General features: G+C 44.1%; 1 protein-coding gene across 1 annotated transcript; it reads left to right on the top strand.

Moving 5' to 3' along the window:
* Positions 1 to 6,331: 6,331 nt before the first annotated feature.
* On the top strand, positions 6,332 to 17,601 carry efna1b (ephrin-A1b). Its single transcript, XM_083918224.1, has 4 exons — positions 6,332 to 6,595; positions 15,567 to 15,862; positions 15,956 to 16,144; positions 16,296 to 17,601. Exons 1-4 carry the CDS (start codon positions 6,498 to 6,500, stop codon positions 16,415 to 16,417), a joined length of 705 nt encoding a protein of 234 aa, XP_083774350.1. The 5' UTR covers positions 6,332 to 6,497; the 3' UTR covers positions 16,418 to 17,601.
* The last annotated feature ends 390 nt before the right edge of the window (positions 17,602 to 17,991 follow it).

Here is a 17,991-nt window from a genome sequence, read left to right as displayed (position 1 = left end):
TTTGTACATCAAAGTTTAGGTACAGGAGGCTCACAACTCATCTCCCTCACTTTAAATTCAAAGGGAGAGCAAATTCCTCATGAACTTACATCCCGCCATAGCTCTAGTCTGAACAAATCTATTGTTGGCTTTCTGAAAGAAGGGCATGAGAGATGCATGTCATCATAACAGAGCAATCTACTGCTCGGAGAGAAGCAGGCGATCTCTTTCTTACTCAAATGCTAATATGAACACGTGTGCCCACACACATGCACACACACACATATGTGCACACGATTCTGCACACATGTACAGCACAGACACACACACAGAGACACACACACACACATAACCACCCACACACACCCTTGGAAGAAGCCACTCACACTTCGCCCCCATAGAGTACATGTCAGTCCATCTGGGATCATTAACACTATGTTAATGAATATAGGGCTGGGGCCAGGAGCATGTGAGGAGAGGAGAGAGATACAGAAAGAGATGGAGAAAGAGAGAGAAAGAGAGGACAGAAGGTGGGAGGATGGAGGAGGATGGAGGAGGATAATGGTTTCTCTGCTAACAAATGCTCTGCCCGAGGTAGCCTCCTTGTAGGGAAAAAAAACCTGGCTAAGAAAAGGTTGGAAGTAAGGGAAACGGGGAGACAGTAGGAAGAAACCCGGACCATACCAAGATGGGAGAAGTAGGAACTGAAAGGGAGCGATAGAGCATAAAAGAGAGTAGATGGGAGATGTTCATAGTTAATGTGCAAAGAAAAAAGAAAAAAGTAAAGTAATCAGGGAGAGATGTACCCAGTACGATCTGGCCAGGGGCTGACGAGGACTCTGTGGAAATAACTGAACAGATGAACAGAAGAAAGGGAAGGAAGGAAAGACAGCAGAGACGACAGATGAGCTGAGTGAACAGGCGGAGAGACAGACAAGGAGCTACAGTATAACAAATGATGGCAGAGGCAATGCAAGAGGAGTAGTGTGGTTAAATATTTCACCAGGGTTTGTTTGTGCTTTTGTGTGTGTGTGTGTGTGTGTGAGGGGGGGTCTCGGGGTGGGGGGCATGTGAGTGAGAGTCCCTGGGAGACAGAAAGGAGGACAGAGCAGCAGGGAGGGAGCGAACGAGTGAAGTGTGCCTGTTGACTGGGCGAGTTAATGATTTCTGCGGCCTGAATAGTGAAACAGTGTTAGTCCAGGAGGGCGGGAGGAGGATCATTTACCCCCTACTGACACACACATGCAACATTGTTTCAGTTTGTTCGGATGTGTGTCCTTGGCTCGTTCTGATGCCCTGTTAGCTGATGTGTTGCAAATTTCCTTTGGAAACAGCTCAGCCTCCATGGCCGCTTTCCAGAAGATGCTCAGAGCACGAACAATACCTCATTACAAGTTTTTGCCATTGCACGAATCACTATTTGCCCTGCAACCAGGCTAAATCTAGACACATGGAGCACCATTAAGCAGAAGTGTGCCCCCCTGTGTTTGAATGGGGGCGACCACCTGTATGCAGATGAATGGGAGCGAATGGGGGCCGGGAGACATGCCTTTGTGGTGCCACAGAAGGAGCAGCTTGTCGGAGTGTGCCGCTATGAGCCAGAGGGCCGAAGGCCTGCAGGAGGCCAGGGATAAAGGGACAGAGGGCAGCAGGGTGACAAGCTGTCCATGTGTAGATGAAACAATGCCAAGTGTTAACAAGCCTAAGCTTGCAGTAATGGCAGAGGTTGGATGAACAAAAGACAATTATTTGAAACGCAATCTGTTATCAACTAGAGTCAATGAGGAGCATATGACAGTGATTTAGCCCCTTTAAGCCCCTTTATACCCTTTTCATTGTATCATAATGTTGAATGTTCCCTATGACCTTTTTTTCCAATAACAGCTAAGTCTAACCTCTGAGGGAAAGGCTTGGAAGGAGAGGCAAAAACAGAACATCCGCAGAGGCTCGAGGGCACGTTGAGTGATGACGTGATAAAGTCAGGACAAAAAAGGAGTCCGAAATGTATTAAACAGATAACATCTCGCTCTTTCTAATGCAGAAACACTCCTACGCAGCTATAAACTCCAATAAAAAACCTGCCCAAGCACATACATGTGTTTGGGCAGATGTGTTCATACGCCTGAAAAGCTACAAAGCAGTTTCTCTACCATTCCTGTTTCGGTGTAGCTGACGCGCCCACTGTTTCCATGTGTCCTTTCTCTAAAACAACAAAGTTTCACCACGCCTCGTTTTTTGATTTATTCTCCTTTCTCTATTAAACACTCCTGTTTCATATTTCTATGTCTCTCAGGAAACCTCTTCAAATCCTGAGACAGAGATCTTTGACCAGCTCTGATCCCCACTGAGGCTGACAGGATGAGTGGCGAAAAAAGAAGTGGAAGAGAGAAGCGAGGCTGAAAATGTAATAGGCTCTCTCCCACATATCCTTAACCCCTCTTATCAAAACATATATTCTAGCTGGGCTGATATGTTTATTCTTCCTCTCACACCTTCTGTTTTTCTTTTATGTATCTCTACACTTCCTAAAACTCTTCTTTAAAACTATTCTCCTCTGATTAAAAAAGAAAAGAAAAACTGCATAAGGTATAGAGAGAGAGCATCAGGCATTGCCAGATACAGGTAGCCCACACACTCTCTGTTTTCTTCTACTTAATTACAAGTTATGTAATTGCTGGATTTCCATATCATGTTGAACAACTCGTGGCAGATACTGTGACGCCCGGAGACAAGAATAAACAAGGCTTTTTCCGTTTGCTGAGAGGTTTGTATGGGTGTCAGGTCTTCCCCAGACTTCCTTTAATCCACTCTGAGAGCTGTTGAGCTTTCCGTGGTCTCAGACACTTTTTCTGTGAGTTTCTTTTTTGAGCCATCACATTTTCTCTGCTTTACTGTCATTCGAAGAAGCCCTGGTCTTCCCACTCTGTGTGTATCTGTGTGCCTCTGGGCTGTGGGAGGATTAAGTCTCACTCTGAGAGTCATCTGTGATTTCCTGCAGAGGAGACTTAAATGTTTGTTTGCATAAGTGTTTCTCTGTGTGTGTTTGTGTGCAATGTCTAGTATGTATACATGGAAGATCTCTTGGCTGCAGCAGCAGAGGGGAGGTGTATTTATGGGTTGGGAATTTCTAAATATGTGTTTCTGTCTTGCTACACAGTTGGTTATGTTACATAAGTCTGTGCACTGCAAACCTGGGGGAGCTGTATGTGTGAACGCAAATGTCTGAATCATTTGGATCGGACAACGGACTATACCCTGCCAGCGCCTTGAAAAAGGTCTGTGTAATGTCTAATTGAGCCCATGTGTGAATAGAGCACACAAGGGAATTCCCAGAGAGTGAGTCGGTGTGTTGATGGCATTTCTATCATGCATATTGCACAAAACTAGCCTATATGCCTATATGAGCCTATGACTCGATATTCTGTTACTGCCTATTTCTGGCATTAAAATTCTTTTAGAAACGTATTTTAGTGTACGGTTTAGCTGAAATGTTAGAGAATTTGTGACCCATTGTTTTCCACTGACCAAGCACCTTAGGTTCATTGCTGCGATTCACTGTAGGTAACGTTTCATTGCTCTGATTGGTTGGTCTATCAAATTGTATCCAGAGGTTTTGCTCTGCACCCTTGATAACGTCCCTTGGATATCGAAAATTAAACTGAGAGGACCCAGCCTAAACGCAAATGCGGATTAGTCTGGGTCCTTTCAGTGTCAGATTTCAGGCTAGCATGAAACAGGAAGACAACAAACATCTGGGGGTAAAGGGTGATTTACAATGAAAATCTGTAACTGGAGAGATGATAAGATTCATGACATCTTCTATCAGTAAAGGCCTACGCCTGAAATTATGAACCAACTTAGTTCCGCACAGTTGCCCATTCTCACATGAAGCCCACAAACAGAGATTGAAATACTGTTTGGTTTAGACAAGGGGTGGTGCCTGCGTAGAGCGTGCAGTAGGAAGTACCTGACACAGATACATTACAGTCACATTGCTGGTTTGTAATTTTTGCCTTTTCTTGAATTTGTCTGACGATTTTGGCGCCGGCCCTTAATTAAAAGTCTCTGTTTTTCCCCTTCTTCTTCATCTTTGGATGTTTTGTTTTCTCCAAATGATAGAAAAATGATAGAAACGTCAACTCCATAGTGTCTAGATCACGTCTAGTTTGCAGTGCATGTTTGAAAGGCCGACATGTGTCATGAGGAGATCCCATGTTTGAGCACTGGAAGTCTGTTGGAAATGAGGGACACTCGGACAGTCACTCCCAGTGTTTCGTATGAATGAGAACGGGGGTTCCCGTTGCTGGCAGCCTGAAGTCCGTCGCTGGCTAGATTTGGATCTGCTGCAACAGCATTTGCATTTCAGTCATTCCTTAGAGGCAATCAATACGTATGTTAAGAGCTGTGTTCAGAATGAGTAGGGCTAAGTGAAAGAAGGTGGCAATTACGACGGTAATAGCTGCTTGCATAAATCATCCAGAGGTCCTGCATATGGGGGATTTATCATGAACTGAACCCATTATTCTTTATCACGCATTAGATCACTTCCTCAACCCTCTTCCACCTCCTTTCCCCCATTTTTTAGGAGACATTATAGAATGGAAAGCACCCTCAGCCGTGATTACCCCCCCCCCCCCCAACAGTCTGCAGTCTGTGTGTTAGTGTGTGTGTGTGTGTGTGTGTGTGTGTGTGTGTGTGTGTGTGTGTGTGTGTGTGTGTGTGTGTGTGTGTGTGTGTGTGTGTGTGTGTGTGTGTGTGTGTGTGTGTGTGTGTGTGTGTGTGTGTGTGTGTGTGTGTGTGTGCGTGTGTGTGTGTGTGTGTGCCAGGACGTGTGTCTGCTTGCCCAGTCAAGCCTAGGGACAGTCAGACACTCAGCTTGTCTGCATACAAATACACAGACACACACACACACACACACACACACACACACACAATGCCCCTTCTTGTTTCTCTTCAGCTCTGGAGCTCGGAACCAGCTAACTCAGGCTAAGCTCCATCCCTGCCCGAGGGAAGTCCTCTCCTGCTGGGGCCACAATCCCACTGATACCCTACGGTCTGGACTTTATCCACTCCATCTGTAAGGGTGTTTTCTAAAGTTACCTGTCTGGGGACACGGCTAAGCGGAGACCACAAGATTGGAATTGCTGATAAGATGGTTATAATTCTTTACTATCTGACAAGACGTAATCAGTACACTAGCGTGCCTAGACAATAAAACCCTGCAAGAACATACACAAATGACTGAAACAACCAACCAGAGCCACCATCTCCTCGTGTGATATAAAGTAATTGTCTCTTAGTGCAACAACATATTTACTAATTAGTTCCAAAGTGCACAACAACAAACAGTGCAAAACAATGCAATTTAGAACAATACAAAAAATACAAGTTGATAAACTTGTCTTCTCAGCATGTACGCAGCACAATACAGTTGCAACACAGCACGTCACAAGACAATGCAACACAGCTCAACAACAACAACACATTACAGTGTTACGACATAAAAAACAATTCCTGTGAGACCAACGTAAGTAAGTGTTAGATGGTACTTTATTTGAGTATTTTCACGCTACTCTATACTGTATTACAATATTTTCCTTTTTAGTCCATATTTGAAAACTATAGCTACTTAAGCTTTTACATTTAAAATAAATTAAATATATGATCAGTGTGAAATGACACATTATTATAAATTACCAAAAAAAAGAATAAAAAGTTTTAATGACCATTTAAGTTCTGCTTACAAGCTAATACATCAATAATTACGATCATATTGTTACATTTTGGTTACATTGTATTACTGACAGTTGCTTAATACAAACATCACGTACATTTTGTTTGAAAAACGTCTGCATGTTAAGTTCAGGATTTTTGCTTGTAATAGATTATTTTAAAATAGATATCCTATGGCACATATTAACTTAAATTCTCACAATTTATTGTATGTGTTTCAACAGCTGATAAAAACCTGTTGACAGCTGGCTTTACTTGATCCTAATCAAGTCGCTCATAAATCTTCAAATCACTAGATACATGTGTAGTTTTTTATATTTTCGCCGTCACTTTTTAAGTTGTAATTTCTTATCTCATTAACCTTATATTCCACGCTGATAAATGTATTTATTGCACTTCGATAGTATTAGACTATATACTATAGTTCTGTAGTGAGTTGTTTTTGTGTTTTTCAGTGTTCCTGGTGTGAAGCGTGAGCTGCTGGAGGGAGCGTCTGCAGTGGTGATGTCGGGCAGGCATTTAGATTCCCTTGCTGCTATTGGCTGACACCTCATCGAGGGGTGGAGCCACTGCCACACAAAACAGATAAGTTGCGCTCCTCTGAAGCAGTCATGAGTTGCAACAGTGTTTGATGAAGTGCATCGCTTAACATTGCCTTGATTACTAATCTAGATACACCGTTGTGTTCCGTGTGCGTATTTACGCATTGAAATCTTTAATAGATTTTTTTTTTTAAATATCGGTTACTTGTTAACTTGGTAAGGTTCCCGTGGAGAAGAGGAGCTATGGATTTGGTGTGTTTGGTGTGTTTGGCGCTGAGCATCGGTGCCTGGTTCGCTTCTGCGGAGAGACACAGCGTCTACTGGAACGGCTCGAACCCGGAGTAAGTGCTGATCTGTGCTTTTGTGCGCTGTGCGCTGTGTGTGTGTGTGTGTGTGTGTGTGCGTGTGTGTTTGTGTGTGTGTGTGTGTGTGTGTGTGTGTGTGTGTGTGTGTGTGTGTGTGTGTGTGTGTGTGTGTGTGTGTGTGTGAAAGAGGGAGAGAGCGAGGGAGAGAGAAGTTGTCTAATACGTGTGTGTGTTTGTGTGTGTGTGTGTAGTATAAAGGGCCAATCACTAACTGATCTGACTCTGTATAATGTTCTACTTCCTTGACATTTCAAGCATGTATAGTGTCACCATATAATCCACATTGTCCCGTGTGTCCCCGAGGCTGCTTACGCTCTTAAACGGCTACAACTAAGCTTGTTGTTGTTGTTTTTATTCATGTGACAATTAAAGGTCCGTGTGACGTAAAAAAGGTGTATGGTGTATACCTTTTTTACCTCGCTTAACGGGACTGTGATCAGGGCAAAAATTACTATGAGACTAACAGGCTATAACAGCGGCGGGGTGTAAAATCAGAAGATAGTGAGCAGATGCCTAGACGGGACAGATTCACCACTATATTTAACCGCAACACAGACATACTCTAATAGTAGAAAATAGACTGACGAGTATGAACTTGGCCAGTGACAGTCTGTAGGGTTTTGCTGCGCGCGCGCGCACACTCACACACACACACACACACACACACACACACACACACACACACACACACACACATACACACAGGTGCAGCGTATGTCATGGAAAGTCTATAAATGAAAATGAATCAGTAAGTTAATTTCATAGTCAGTTTTTATAGAGATACCACATCACTGTCGGTAGCCTAAAGTGTTTTTTCTTCATTGGGGAAGACAGTGATTGTGTGTGTGCGTGCGTGCGCGTGTGTTAGTGTGTGTGTGTGTGTGTGTGTGTGTGTGTGTGTGTGTGTGTGTGTGTGTGTGTGTGTGTGTGTGTGTGTGTGTGTGTGTGTGTGTGTGTGTGTGTGTGTGTGTGTCAGAGAGGGAGGCACATATTGCTGATTATTTTGTTTTGAGGTCAGAAATGTAATGCTACCCGACCACTCAGTGGGATCGATGGAGCTTGACAGACGCACAATATCGGAGCGATTTATTGAGCTTTTAGCGTGGAGCGGGTGATCCCCCATGCTTAAAAAGCTGGTTTTATTTTATCACCGAGCTGAAACAGAAGGACGGTCCCCGCTTCTCTGCTGCCCAGATATGTCAATTAAAATCCACCACCCTAGACTAAACAAGGGCAAAAGCCATTATGGCCTTTTAGTCTTGTCTTGATTACACTGCTGGCGCTCTAATTGCCCTTTAAGAATGACAATAGGGGAATAAAGAGCCCCTGCAACAAGGAAAACAATTGTCCTGATAATTGGATAAGGAGTCTAGTGGAAAGTAACGTCATGAGCAGTGCTTGTGTCATGGGTTAGTCCGTGTGTGACTCATTTGCCCGGGTTTGACCCACCTGAGTTTTACACCTGAGTCACCTCACACAGAGGAAGAGGATCTCTGGTTCAGGTGAGACTGAAAGGAATGGTAGAGAGGAAATGTGAAATGTGAAGCTTAACATTTATATATATTTATATTAGGAAAAAAAACAAAAAAAACAAGGCAGAGAGGGAGACCGGGGGTGGTATGCTGTCTGTAATCTGGCCCTACTGTCAAATGGGAGTTGTATAACCAGAAGAAAAAGTCATAATATTACTCTAATCCCTTTTGCTGGATGTCTAAAGATAGACCCCGAAACTGACAGACTTCACACACATGCAACAATTAAAAACATGTATTCTGCTTGTACTTCTCTCCGTGTTGAACCTCTCTCATTCTCCATTGTTCACTCATACAGGGAAACAGAGTTTCTCAGAAAGTCAGCAACAGAAATCATGAGGAGGATAATGGCAGCTAAAAGCAAAGCTAAACCCATAATCATCTGACCCCCACATGCCACTAGTATCATATTTTTGTCACATTTTACAGCCTAATCTCCATTACTCCGCTATAATCCCTCTTTCCCCAGACCCACTCCTTAACAACCCTCTTTTCTCTACCCCTCACTTCTCTCTCTTGACCACTCTTTTTCCGTCATCTATCTTGTATTCTGGTTTCCTGTGATCAGCTAAAAGCCCACCTGTCCCAGAACCGTTCCCCCGAGATCAATCAGTCACCTGTTCAGGCTCACGCTGATCCATCAGTGGGGCTGTGATGGCAGCGGGCTGTGGATAATTGATGCTAATTGATTCTTGGTCTGATTTGTGAGTAGCAGTGATTCGTCTTAGGTGATGGACAGTGACCAGATGGCAGCAATCTGCCCATTCATGTTGGAGAGTATAGAGATGTGAAGCACATTGGCAGCAGCTTAGGTGTGTGTGTTTGTTTGAGTTTCATCCACTGGCCAAAGCAATTTAATGTAATGCCCTACTTCATGTCCTATAGGACTGTGTGTGTGTGTGTGTGTGTGTGTGTGTGTGTGTGTGTGTGTGTGTGTGTGTGTGTGTGTGTGTGTGTGTGTGTGTGTGTGTGTGTGTGTGTGTGTGTGTGTGTGTGTGTGTGTGTGTGTGTGTGTGTGTGTGCGTGCGTGTGTGCGTGTGTGCGCATTAGTGCGCGTGTGTGCGTACGTGTGCGTGGTGTGTACAGTTTTCCTACGTGACAGGTGGAGAGGCGTGTTTTTCTCAGTCTGGTCCAGTCTTGTTTTTACAGTACGTGTCCATGCCTGTGTCAATTATATGAGTGAGTGTGTGTTTCTGTGTGTGTTTGTGAGACAGAGACAGTTTGAACTTGTGCTGCCCTTTACAAAATCTTTTAACTGGAAGTGATTTTGTTTTTGTTGTGGATTGAAAGTGGGCCTACGTGATTATGTGCGTGCCCGAACCTCAGCGTAAAATAAGGAGTGGCCATTACCGTAAGCAGTATACCGAGACGTGATAAATGTGTGACTCACACTTACACACACACACTGGGGGGCAAGAGGGAGGACTTGGATGTTAATATTAGCTACAGCCAGCATTCCTCCCCACTGTTACTATACTCAAATCTGTCAGCTGTGTGTGTGTGTGTGTGTGTGTGTGTGTGTGTGTGTGTGTGTGTGTGTGTGTGTGTGTGTGTGTGTGTGTGTGTGTGTGTGTGTGTGTGTGTGTGTGTGTGTGTGTGTGTGTGTGTGTGTGTGTGTGTGTGTGTGTGTGTGTGTGTGTGTGTGTGTCTCTCTCACTGTACCTGTCTGTTCCTCTCCCCATCTTCACTCCTTTTCCTCTCTTTAACAGCTGGGTCTCCTCCCAGATTGGCCGCTGGCCCCGAACCCTCCATCTCCTTTTCTCTCTACTCACTGATTCAAGTTCAAGATCACTATTTTTTCCGTACGGACAGATGTGGATGCTATTAACACAACCTCCTCAATAGTATCCGCTATCTCTGTGTTTTTTGGCTGCTTTCATCCTTCTAGAGCGGCCTGAGTTTATTTCCCATGCTCTCCATATTTGCAAAAACATCTTTATCAGGAGCTAGGTGTAATGTAATATTCTGTTTATCCCCGTCAGTGTCTGGCTCTGTTTGCCTCCTCTGTTGTTGAAGCAGCTGGGGCCTGCCTTGACACGTACAGTGCATGTAGCCTGGAGGATGAGTCCAGCCCCCTCCCCGTCCCTCGCTTAACTTGTACATTTTATACATTTTGTTCCCTCTCTCTGTCTCTCGTTTCAACTCATTATTTCGGCCTACCCCTCCCTGCCCCATGTCCCGTCTGGCTATTGGTCTCTAATCTCACCAGAATGACAGCACACACACACACACACACACACACACATACACACACACACACACACACACTCTAACATAGATTACAGACGGCTTGTAATCTGACCATCTGACCCATAGACACAAAACCTTCATCCTGCTGCCTTCATTCTCTCTCTTTATATATACACACATATACGTATGTATATATATTTATGCCTCTGTGATCCTGTGATGTAACTTCTGACAGTTTCATTACGCTATACGTCCTCTAATCTGTACATGTTTTATCTGGGTCGGTGGGTTATTGTGGAATTGTTACAATATATATAAATTGCTTAATAAATCTGTACATGTCACAGTGGATCAGTCCCGCCGTAATCTCCCAGATGGGATCCAACCTACATCAAAACAATCAGTTAAGAACTATTGGACTATGCATCCATTCGATAACAGTAGGCTTTGTGTGTATTCCCTCCTGATATAATTGTACTCTTACCTAACACGCTTATAAATGTACACACATAACTTTATGCATCATAGACCCCAGTAGCGTCTGGGAATTTTAGTTACTACATAAACTACAGCATATACTTCATATATGTGTCTCAGGTCTCCTTCCCCATCATAGTATCCATGTACCTCTGTTTTCTCTCTGCTCTTCCTCTCGCTTCCTTATCTGCGGTCCAGACTTCCTCCCCCTCCCTACATCGGTCACTCACAGACCTTCCTCTGTTTTGGCCACAGTAGTTTCCATCGGAGAAGGACAGAGCACCTCTCAGCCCCGGCTCTGCTAACATTAGAGAGGCCATAGCGTTATCGTAGTATGTGTGTGCAAGCCTGCGTGTGTGCTCGTATGTACAATGTTCATTCATAGCATTTCAGGCATACCTTGGCATTGGTGTCTAGTCGTAGCCCACCATCGCCCTCTGAAGGGCAGAATTAGCAGCATAATTCTGTCAGATGGGCTTCTGCTCAAGTATGTTTGCCTCAGTTAATTCAAAACTTTTTTTTCAAATAAGACAAGTTGAATATTAAATTTAAATTACTGAACTTTTTCCCCTTTCTCTCCCAGCCAAGACAGACACAGGCACACAGATTAACTCTCTGTGACCCCAAAACATATTAAACCAAGCACGATACCATTTGGCCTTCTTCTCTTCATCAAAGACAGAATGGGAGGCTACAAAAAGGAAGACCGGGTGAAAAGATTTTGGGGGCAGAGAGGACGGGGAGGAGTAGAGGCCGGGGTGCGGGGTGCGGGGTGAGAGAAGGGTGAACTGGAGAAAGGGATTTGTGTTGTGAAATTAGCCTGGATGAAGAGCGCTGCTATATTATGCCAGCGTTAAGAGACAGCAACATAGAGGGTATAGGGAGAGGGGGGATGGGCTGATTTGGAAAGAATAAAGGAGAGGCAGACGGAGGGAGGAGAAAGTGGACAGTGATGGATGAAGGGAGGGGAGAACATTGGAATTGAATAAGTGAGAAACGGCAGGGTTGACAATTTTAAAAGCTCATCTTGCAAGAACCAAAACGATTCTCAGTGACTTAACTATACCAGGCATTAGAAAGCCGATTTGCATGTAGGATGAGTGCTGGAATTGTTGCCTAGTAGAGGAAGAATTCCCACAGGGTTTCTTATTGCAAGAAAATGAGAAGGAGGAAGAACGAAGGTAGATTACATTGGAAGCTAATAGAGAAAGACTTTTCAGTGTAGATTAGATTGGCTGTAATGGAGTATCCCACTAGTGAGCAGCTAAACCCAATTAGAACCACTGACAGCTTCTCGGCCTGTGTGAAAGGAGGTGTGAATCTGCCATACCGCAGCAAATTAATAGAGTATTAAATGTACACGTCAAAGTAAAAGTGTGTGAGAGTGCGACCGGAAATTTGATGAGTGTTCCTCGTAGTAAACCATCCAAACCGCAGCCCCCTCCCCGTTGTGACATTCCAGCGTGTGTGCACACTTACTACTGACTACCTGCAGAGCAAATGGTGGTGGTGGGGGAACGCATCTGTTTAGTGTTTAAGTGGTGCTGACTCGCTCTGTGAGCTTGTTGTGTGAAATAGATATCTGCAGTGCTGACTCAGATGCTAGCATGTGTGAGAAGTTGTGACCCTGAACTCTAACCCCCCTCGACCCGGGCTGACAGTTTGAAACACTCCCCAGAGGGACTGTGAAAGACAGAGTTCCTGTGTCAGTTGTTTGACCAAAACCAGTGAGAGCTTGGGGGGACAAATTGCTGGATATGCGGGGAGAAGGGTAAAAGGAAAGAATATGGAAGAGGACAATGGCAAGGCTTCAAAGTGAAAATGTGTTGAAGAATGCACCTACTGTCATAACTGGTTTATACCCTTATAACACACATGCTCACAAACACCTCGCCTGATGATGGAAAAGCAAGAGTAGCTCTGCGGTAAGAGATGACCTTTTTGCCTCAGAGAGGAAGAAAGACTAGAGCCACCTTCAACTCTTGCTGCTTACCCATACCTCAGTTACAGTCAAGAAAACACAAACACACACACACATACATACACACACACAAGTGGCATCAATAGGCCTTGATAAACAGATGTGCTCATGAGCCTGGGGCAAGAGACGCCCTCAATAAGGGTCTTCAGAGAATCCATCTCTCATTAAAACAAGCACACACACACACACACACACACACACACACACACACACACACACACACACACACACACACACACACACACAAACACACAAACCAACACATGAGAAGAAGACAACAACTCACACCTGGCTCTCACTCTCACATATGACAGGGGTATCACGTTCATGCGACTCTCACTTTCCTGAGAACTGCCAGTCAGAGGCGAGAGCAGACACAGGGAGATACAAGAGGTCTGAGGAGTGGAGAGCTTTGATGAGTGATACGTAAAGTAGAGGGAGCGAAGAAGAATAAGGCTCTGCGCTGTAAAACCTTTAGATGCCCAGTTCAACAGGCATCCGTGTGCTAGATTTTCCCCCAGTTTGGTTGCATTAAGATATGATAATACAATCCCCAGCTCAAAAAAGACTTAACAAATTAAGACAATCCAAATGCAACTGAGAAACCACTTAAATACACTGACAGTCATATGAGCACACATATAACACACATACGCACCAGTTAGGGTAGTGAAAGCTCCACATGGGGTGAGGTAGAGGGGTCTAAGGGGCCCTGTAGCCCTCAGGCATTCTGTCTTTGGGGAGGGAAAGGGTATAATTACACCCCATTCATTCCTCCTCCACTTCTTTTCTAGCGAACACATTGGCCCCAGACCCCTAACAGCTTTTAATTAGCCAGACCAATGGAGGATAGGGGTGGGGGGATTAGGAGGCGAAGAGAATGATAGAAGGAGAGTTTTCTTATAAGCGGGAGTTGAACGAAATTAGCAACATAATCTGTGTTTCATAGGGAGGTCAGCCAGGCCGCTAACAAGGACACAGTGTCGGGGAAAAGGTGTATCCCATTGAATTTAAAGCTGCTTTTTATACTTCAGAGGGAACAATTAGAGATCTCCGAGTGCCTTGTTTTCTCCAACTCTGTTATTACTGGTCTGACTCAACGAAAACAGAGCAGAAAGGAACATGATGAGAGTAGAGATTATTTAGCCAATTAGGCTGCAACAGGGTCTCTTTTGCTTTCACTGAAACACACACACACACATACAGACAAAACAAAAGGCGTGTGCACCTACACAGGAGTATACACACGTGCAAAGAGCCCTTTTTTGAGAGCGCATTGTTGATCAGCCCTGGATAATAAGTGTAGAGCTGTGCTCAGCTAACAAAGCATGTTTTGACAGGTAGGCTAGCGCTAACTGACACACACACACATTACAGAGGCAGGAAGGAGGGGTTAGAGGCCCACATTTGGAGCCAGTGTGTCTGTGACTCGGCCAGGGGGTCCTAACAGGAGCCACAACAACAGTACAGGGGCCGGGGCTACGCTTTGATGCCTAGGCACACAGACTTTACTGCGCACATTAACAATTTCAGACACACAGGAGCTGTTTTCTTGTCACTTTCACTCTCTGTAGCCGGTTAAACACAAGCATCCACAAGCAGTAATTCCGTTTAAACACAGATTAGATGTGAGGATTAGAGATTGTTACCCCGGAGGATGAAATCAGAGTAATACTCAAGTATCAATCTTTCTTCACCTCCTGGCTTTCAGCTAATCTCATAGCAGTAGCAACATGCCAGACCCCCGCACAGCACAGTAAAACACTGACTCAAATGAATTATTTTTTACCTTTGCCCCAACAAATCAGTTCCTCACTGAGTCGTAGCTACTTATTAACAAGATAAGTTAAAGTTCTTCTGAGGTGAAAATGAAACAACTTGCTGAAAAATCATCATCACCACAAATGTGCAGTGCAGTGATTTCTACTTCTTTTTCACCATCTCTCTATACTTCATTAGGACACCAAACAAGCATAGGAAGTGAGCAAAGAGGAGACAGGGAGGCTCATAAAGAGCCGTAAAATTAAGTGAAGGGTAAAGATGAAAAGAAAGAAAGAGCGCAACTGTCTGGCCGTCTCCACCCACCCTGTCTCTGTCTTTGATGAAATCAGAGAGAAACTGAGAGACAAGAGTGACGGATTATGTGTGAGAAGCTGCTAAAGGAGCTTCGACACTGATCCAAGAACTAATGAGACAGAAACAGTTTAAACAGACTTGACAGAAAGATACACTGGATTGTACAGAATGAGGAGTGGACAAGCAGAGAGAAAAACAGATCTTGTCTTTTTGTAAGCGGGTGAAAAGTGAATCTCAGCTGAAGGCAAACGAGGGAAGAGAGCAGAAAAGGTGTGTGAGTGGGATGGTGGCAGGGCTTTAACTGATCCAAGGCGCGTTTTCTTGTCTGTATAGGAAGTGAACAAGTCCAGCCTGATCAGTCTCTTTCTAATTCTGTCACAGTGGCGGGTTTGCACAAGTACGGTTAAACACGTCAACAAAAACACCCTCACGTGACCTCCACCCTGTACCTGTGTGTTAACATGTGTTTTTGTGTGAGTAAGCCTGTTTGTTGTTGTTGCGCATACATGAGTGATAAGCCTGAATTGTCTTAACACGTGTGTTGTATGAGCCAAACCCTCAAGGTGTGTGTGGAACATGTGTACAGAATTCTACAGACAACATAATGCCTCTGTTATTGATGTTATTCATTTTCAATGCTTGATGAAAACATTTGTCAGTAACCTCCTCCTTTCTTCTTGTCTCCCTGCAGCTTCCTGTGGGATGAGTACACGGTGGAAGTGCGTATCAACGACTATCTGGACATCATCTGCCCCCACTACACCCACGGCGAGGTGTCATCTCATGCGGCTGAGCGCTATGTGCTGTACATGGTGGAGAAGGAGGACTACGAGGTGTGCAAGCCCCACTCTTTCGACCAGCTCCGTTGGGAGTGCTCGCGGCCGTTTGCTCCCCACGCTCCTGAGAAATTCTCTGAGAAATTCCAGCGTTTCACTCCCTTCACCCTGGGCAAGGAGTTCAGACAGGGAGAGAGCTATTATTATATCTGTAAGTATCATCAATACCATTTGTATCAACTTATTGTGATCCTGAAAAGGTTTCTTGTATTAAAACATCCTCCTTCTTTCTGACTTTCCACAGCTAAGCCAATGCATCACCATGGCCAGGACTGTCTAAGGCTGAGGGTGGATGTTGTTGGGCATAAAGGCTCCGGAAAGACCAATCTCGATAAATCCAAGGTGGAAGAAACAGGAAAAAGCTGGGATGGAGGAAAAGCAAAGGTTCCTGCTGCTGGAGGAGTTCACAACCCCTCTAACCGGCTCCCAGCAGGTGAGGATTCTTCTCCTTCTAAAAATAAAATACCAGACAGATGCAAAAAAGTCACAGCAGTCCCATGTCTGAGAGGAGCTCAGCTGGGTTTGTTTACCGTGCCTGAATGATGAAATCCAACACTGACCCTTCCTCCCTTTCTTTTCCTCAGATGACCCTGCTGTGATTGAGCCAAACGTCCAGAGGAGCATCGGCAGTTCAGGAGCACAGCTGGTCTCCTATTCACTTGTCTTTACCACGATCCCAGTCCTATTTGCCCTGATGCTACACTAAAAGGCCGAGCAAGACGCCACAACAGAGACAATGTTAACCCAATGCTGGTCTTTGGGTACTTGAATGAACACTCAGAGATTTTTTTTATACAGAAATTTTTATATGAGCATGAAGAGTGCTGTCAGTGTGTGTTTGCGTGAATGTGGAACGTGGATCGTTCCAAAGAAGAGGACCTTTTTTTTATTACTTTATTATGAGGATGAAAATTCTCATCTTTGACCGTTAAAGATGCACTGCTTTTTTTCTGTCATTATGAACAAAACTGCAAGCAAACTGATCAAAAATAGTTAATGGATCAATATCAGATTGAAAATGACAGGAGGATTACTTTGTCTTCATTCATATGTTCTCAACGCCGGTACAGAATTGCATTTCTGCTCCTCATCTGCAGCTGTTAATGTCACTGTTCTTCCTCTACATGTAGAGAAATTATTCATTCTGTGTATATTGTCGTCTACTGCCAAAGTGGTATACATAATGTAGGATTTTTGTCATGTTGTTGTGTAGCACTCAGCTCCCTGTTGTATCTCCTTGAGTCGGTCAAAGCGCCACTGTGACATCCATACTAACACAGAAGCAGTCACTGTGGTTTAGATGAACTCCACTGAAAGCGTCTGTCATCACACAGTCTTTTATTTCAGTTATAAGACAACACAAGAAAACCAATTGTCTAATCCAGACCAGTGGGTCTCAACCTTTTTTGTGGCTCGTGAACCCATCTACTGCTGCTCATGCAGATTAAACAAGATAATTAAAAAATCACATTTGATCGATAAGAAAATTAGAAGATAATAACCAGAACTTATTTGGATCCTAGAAATAAATTTAGTTTTTTTCTTCGCTAGTCTTTTACATGTTCTCACAGGGTAGTGACCTGAGGTTAAGAGCCACTGATCAAGAGACAGAAACATTTTGAAATGAACAGGGGTTTTAGGGAGCTGAGCTCCTTCAGTACTTATTCACTCATTCTACTGTACATGGTACATGTCTGATGTGCAGATGTGATTTCACATGCACATTGTCAAACCTCAAACTGAAGGGATTTCCCAGAATACATTTACATTTGTTTTTCTTGTTAAACATGCTTGTGTCAATTTGTAAATGTTTATATGTAAATGTGTATATACAGAAAACTCTAAGAAACTGTTAAAAGATGTGAAAAAATCTTTAGTGAAATAAAAAAAGTGATGTAATGAAATTTTCAAGTGGCTCTATAACATTTATTTTGGGTCTTGTAATCCAGCTGACATCATTGAGATTTGGATGGATGACAAAATATTTTGGCAAAGCTATCCACCTAATGTCCGATGAAATCTCTCCGGCTCCCTCCGCATTTCCACCCACAGGTCTTTCCCAACCTCTGTTCTCATCCCCTCTTCTCTGCCCTCTGCCGTCTTTCATCCCATGTGACACGGCTTGCCCTGGCTTGGATTTCACAGTCTGAAAACCAAACACGAGAACCGAGCGGGGGACGATGAAGGAGCGAGAGAATGAGATAGAGCAGCGAGAGAGGCCCGCAAGCAAACTGACATCTGGGTGTGAAGGTGTCACTCTCGCCTCCTCACTCACACTTC

This window comes from Echiichthys vipera (genome assembly GCF_963691815.1).
Source record: "Echiichthys vipera genome assembly, chromosome: 8".
NCBI lineage: Eukaryota > Metazoa > Chordata > Actinopteri > Perciformes > Trachinidae > Echiichthys > Echiichthys vipera.
This window is presented reverse-complemented; position numbering and strand designations above follow the sequence as displayed.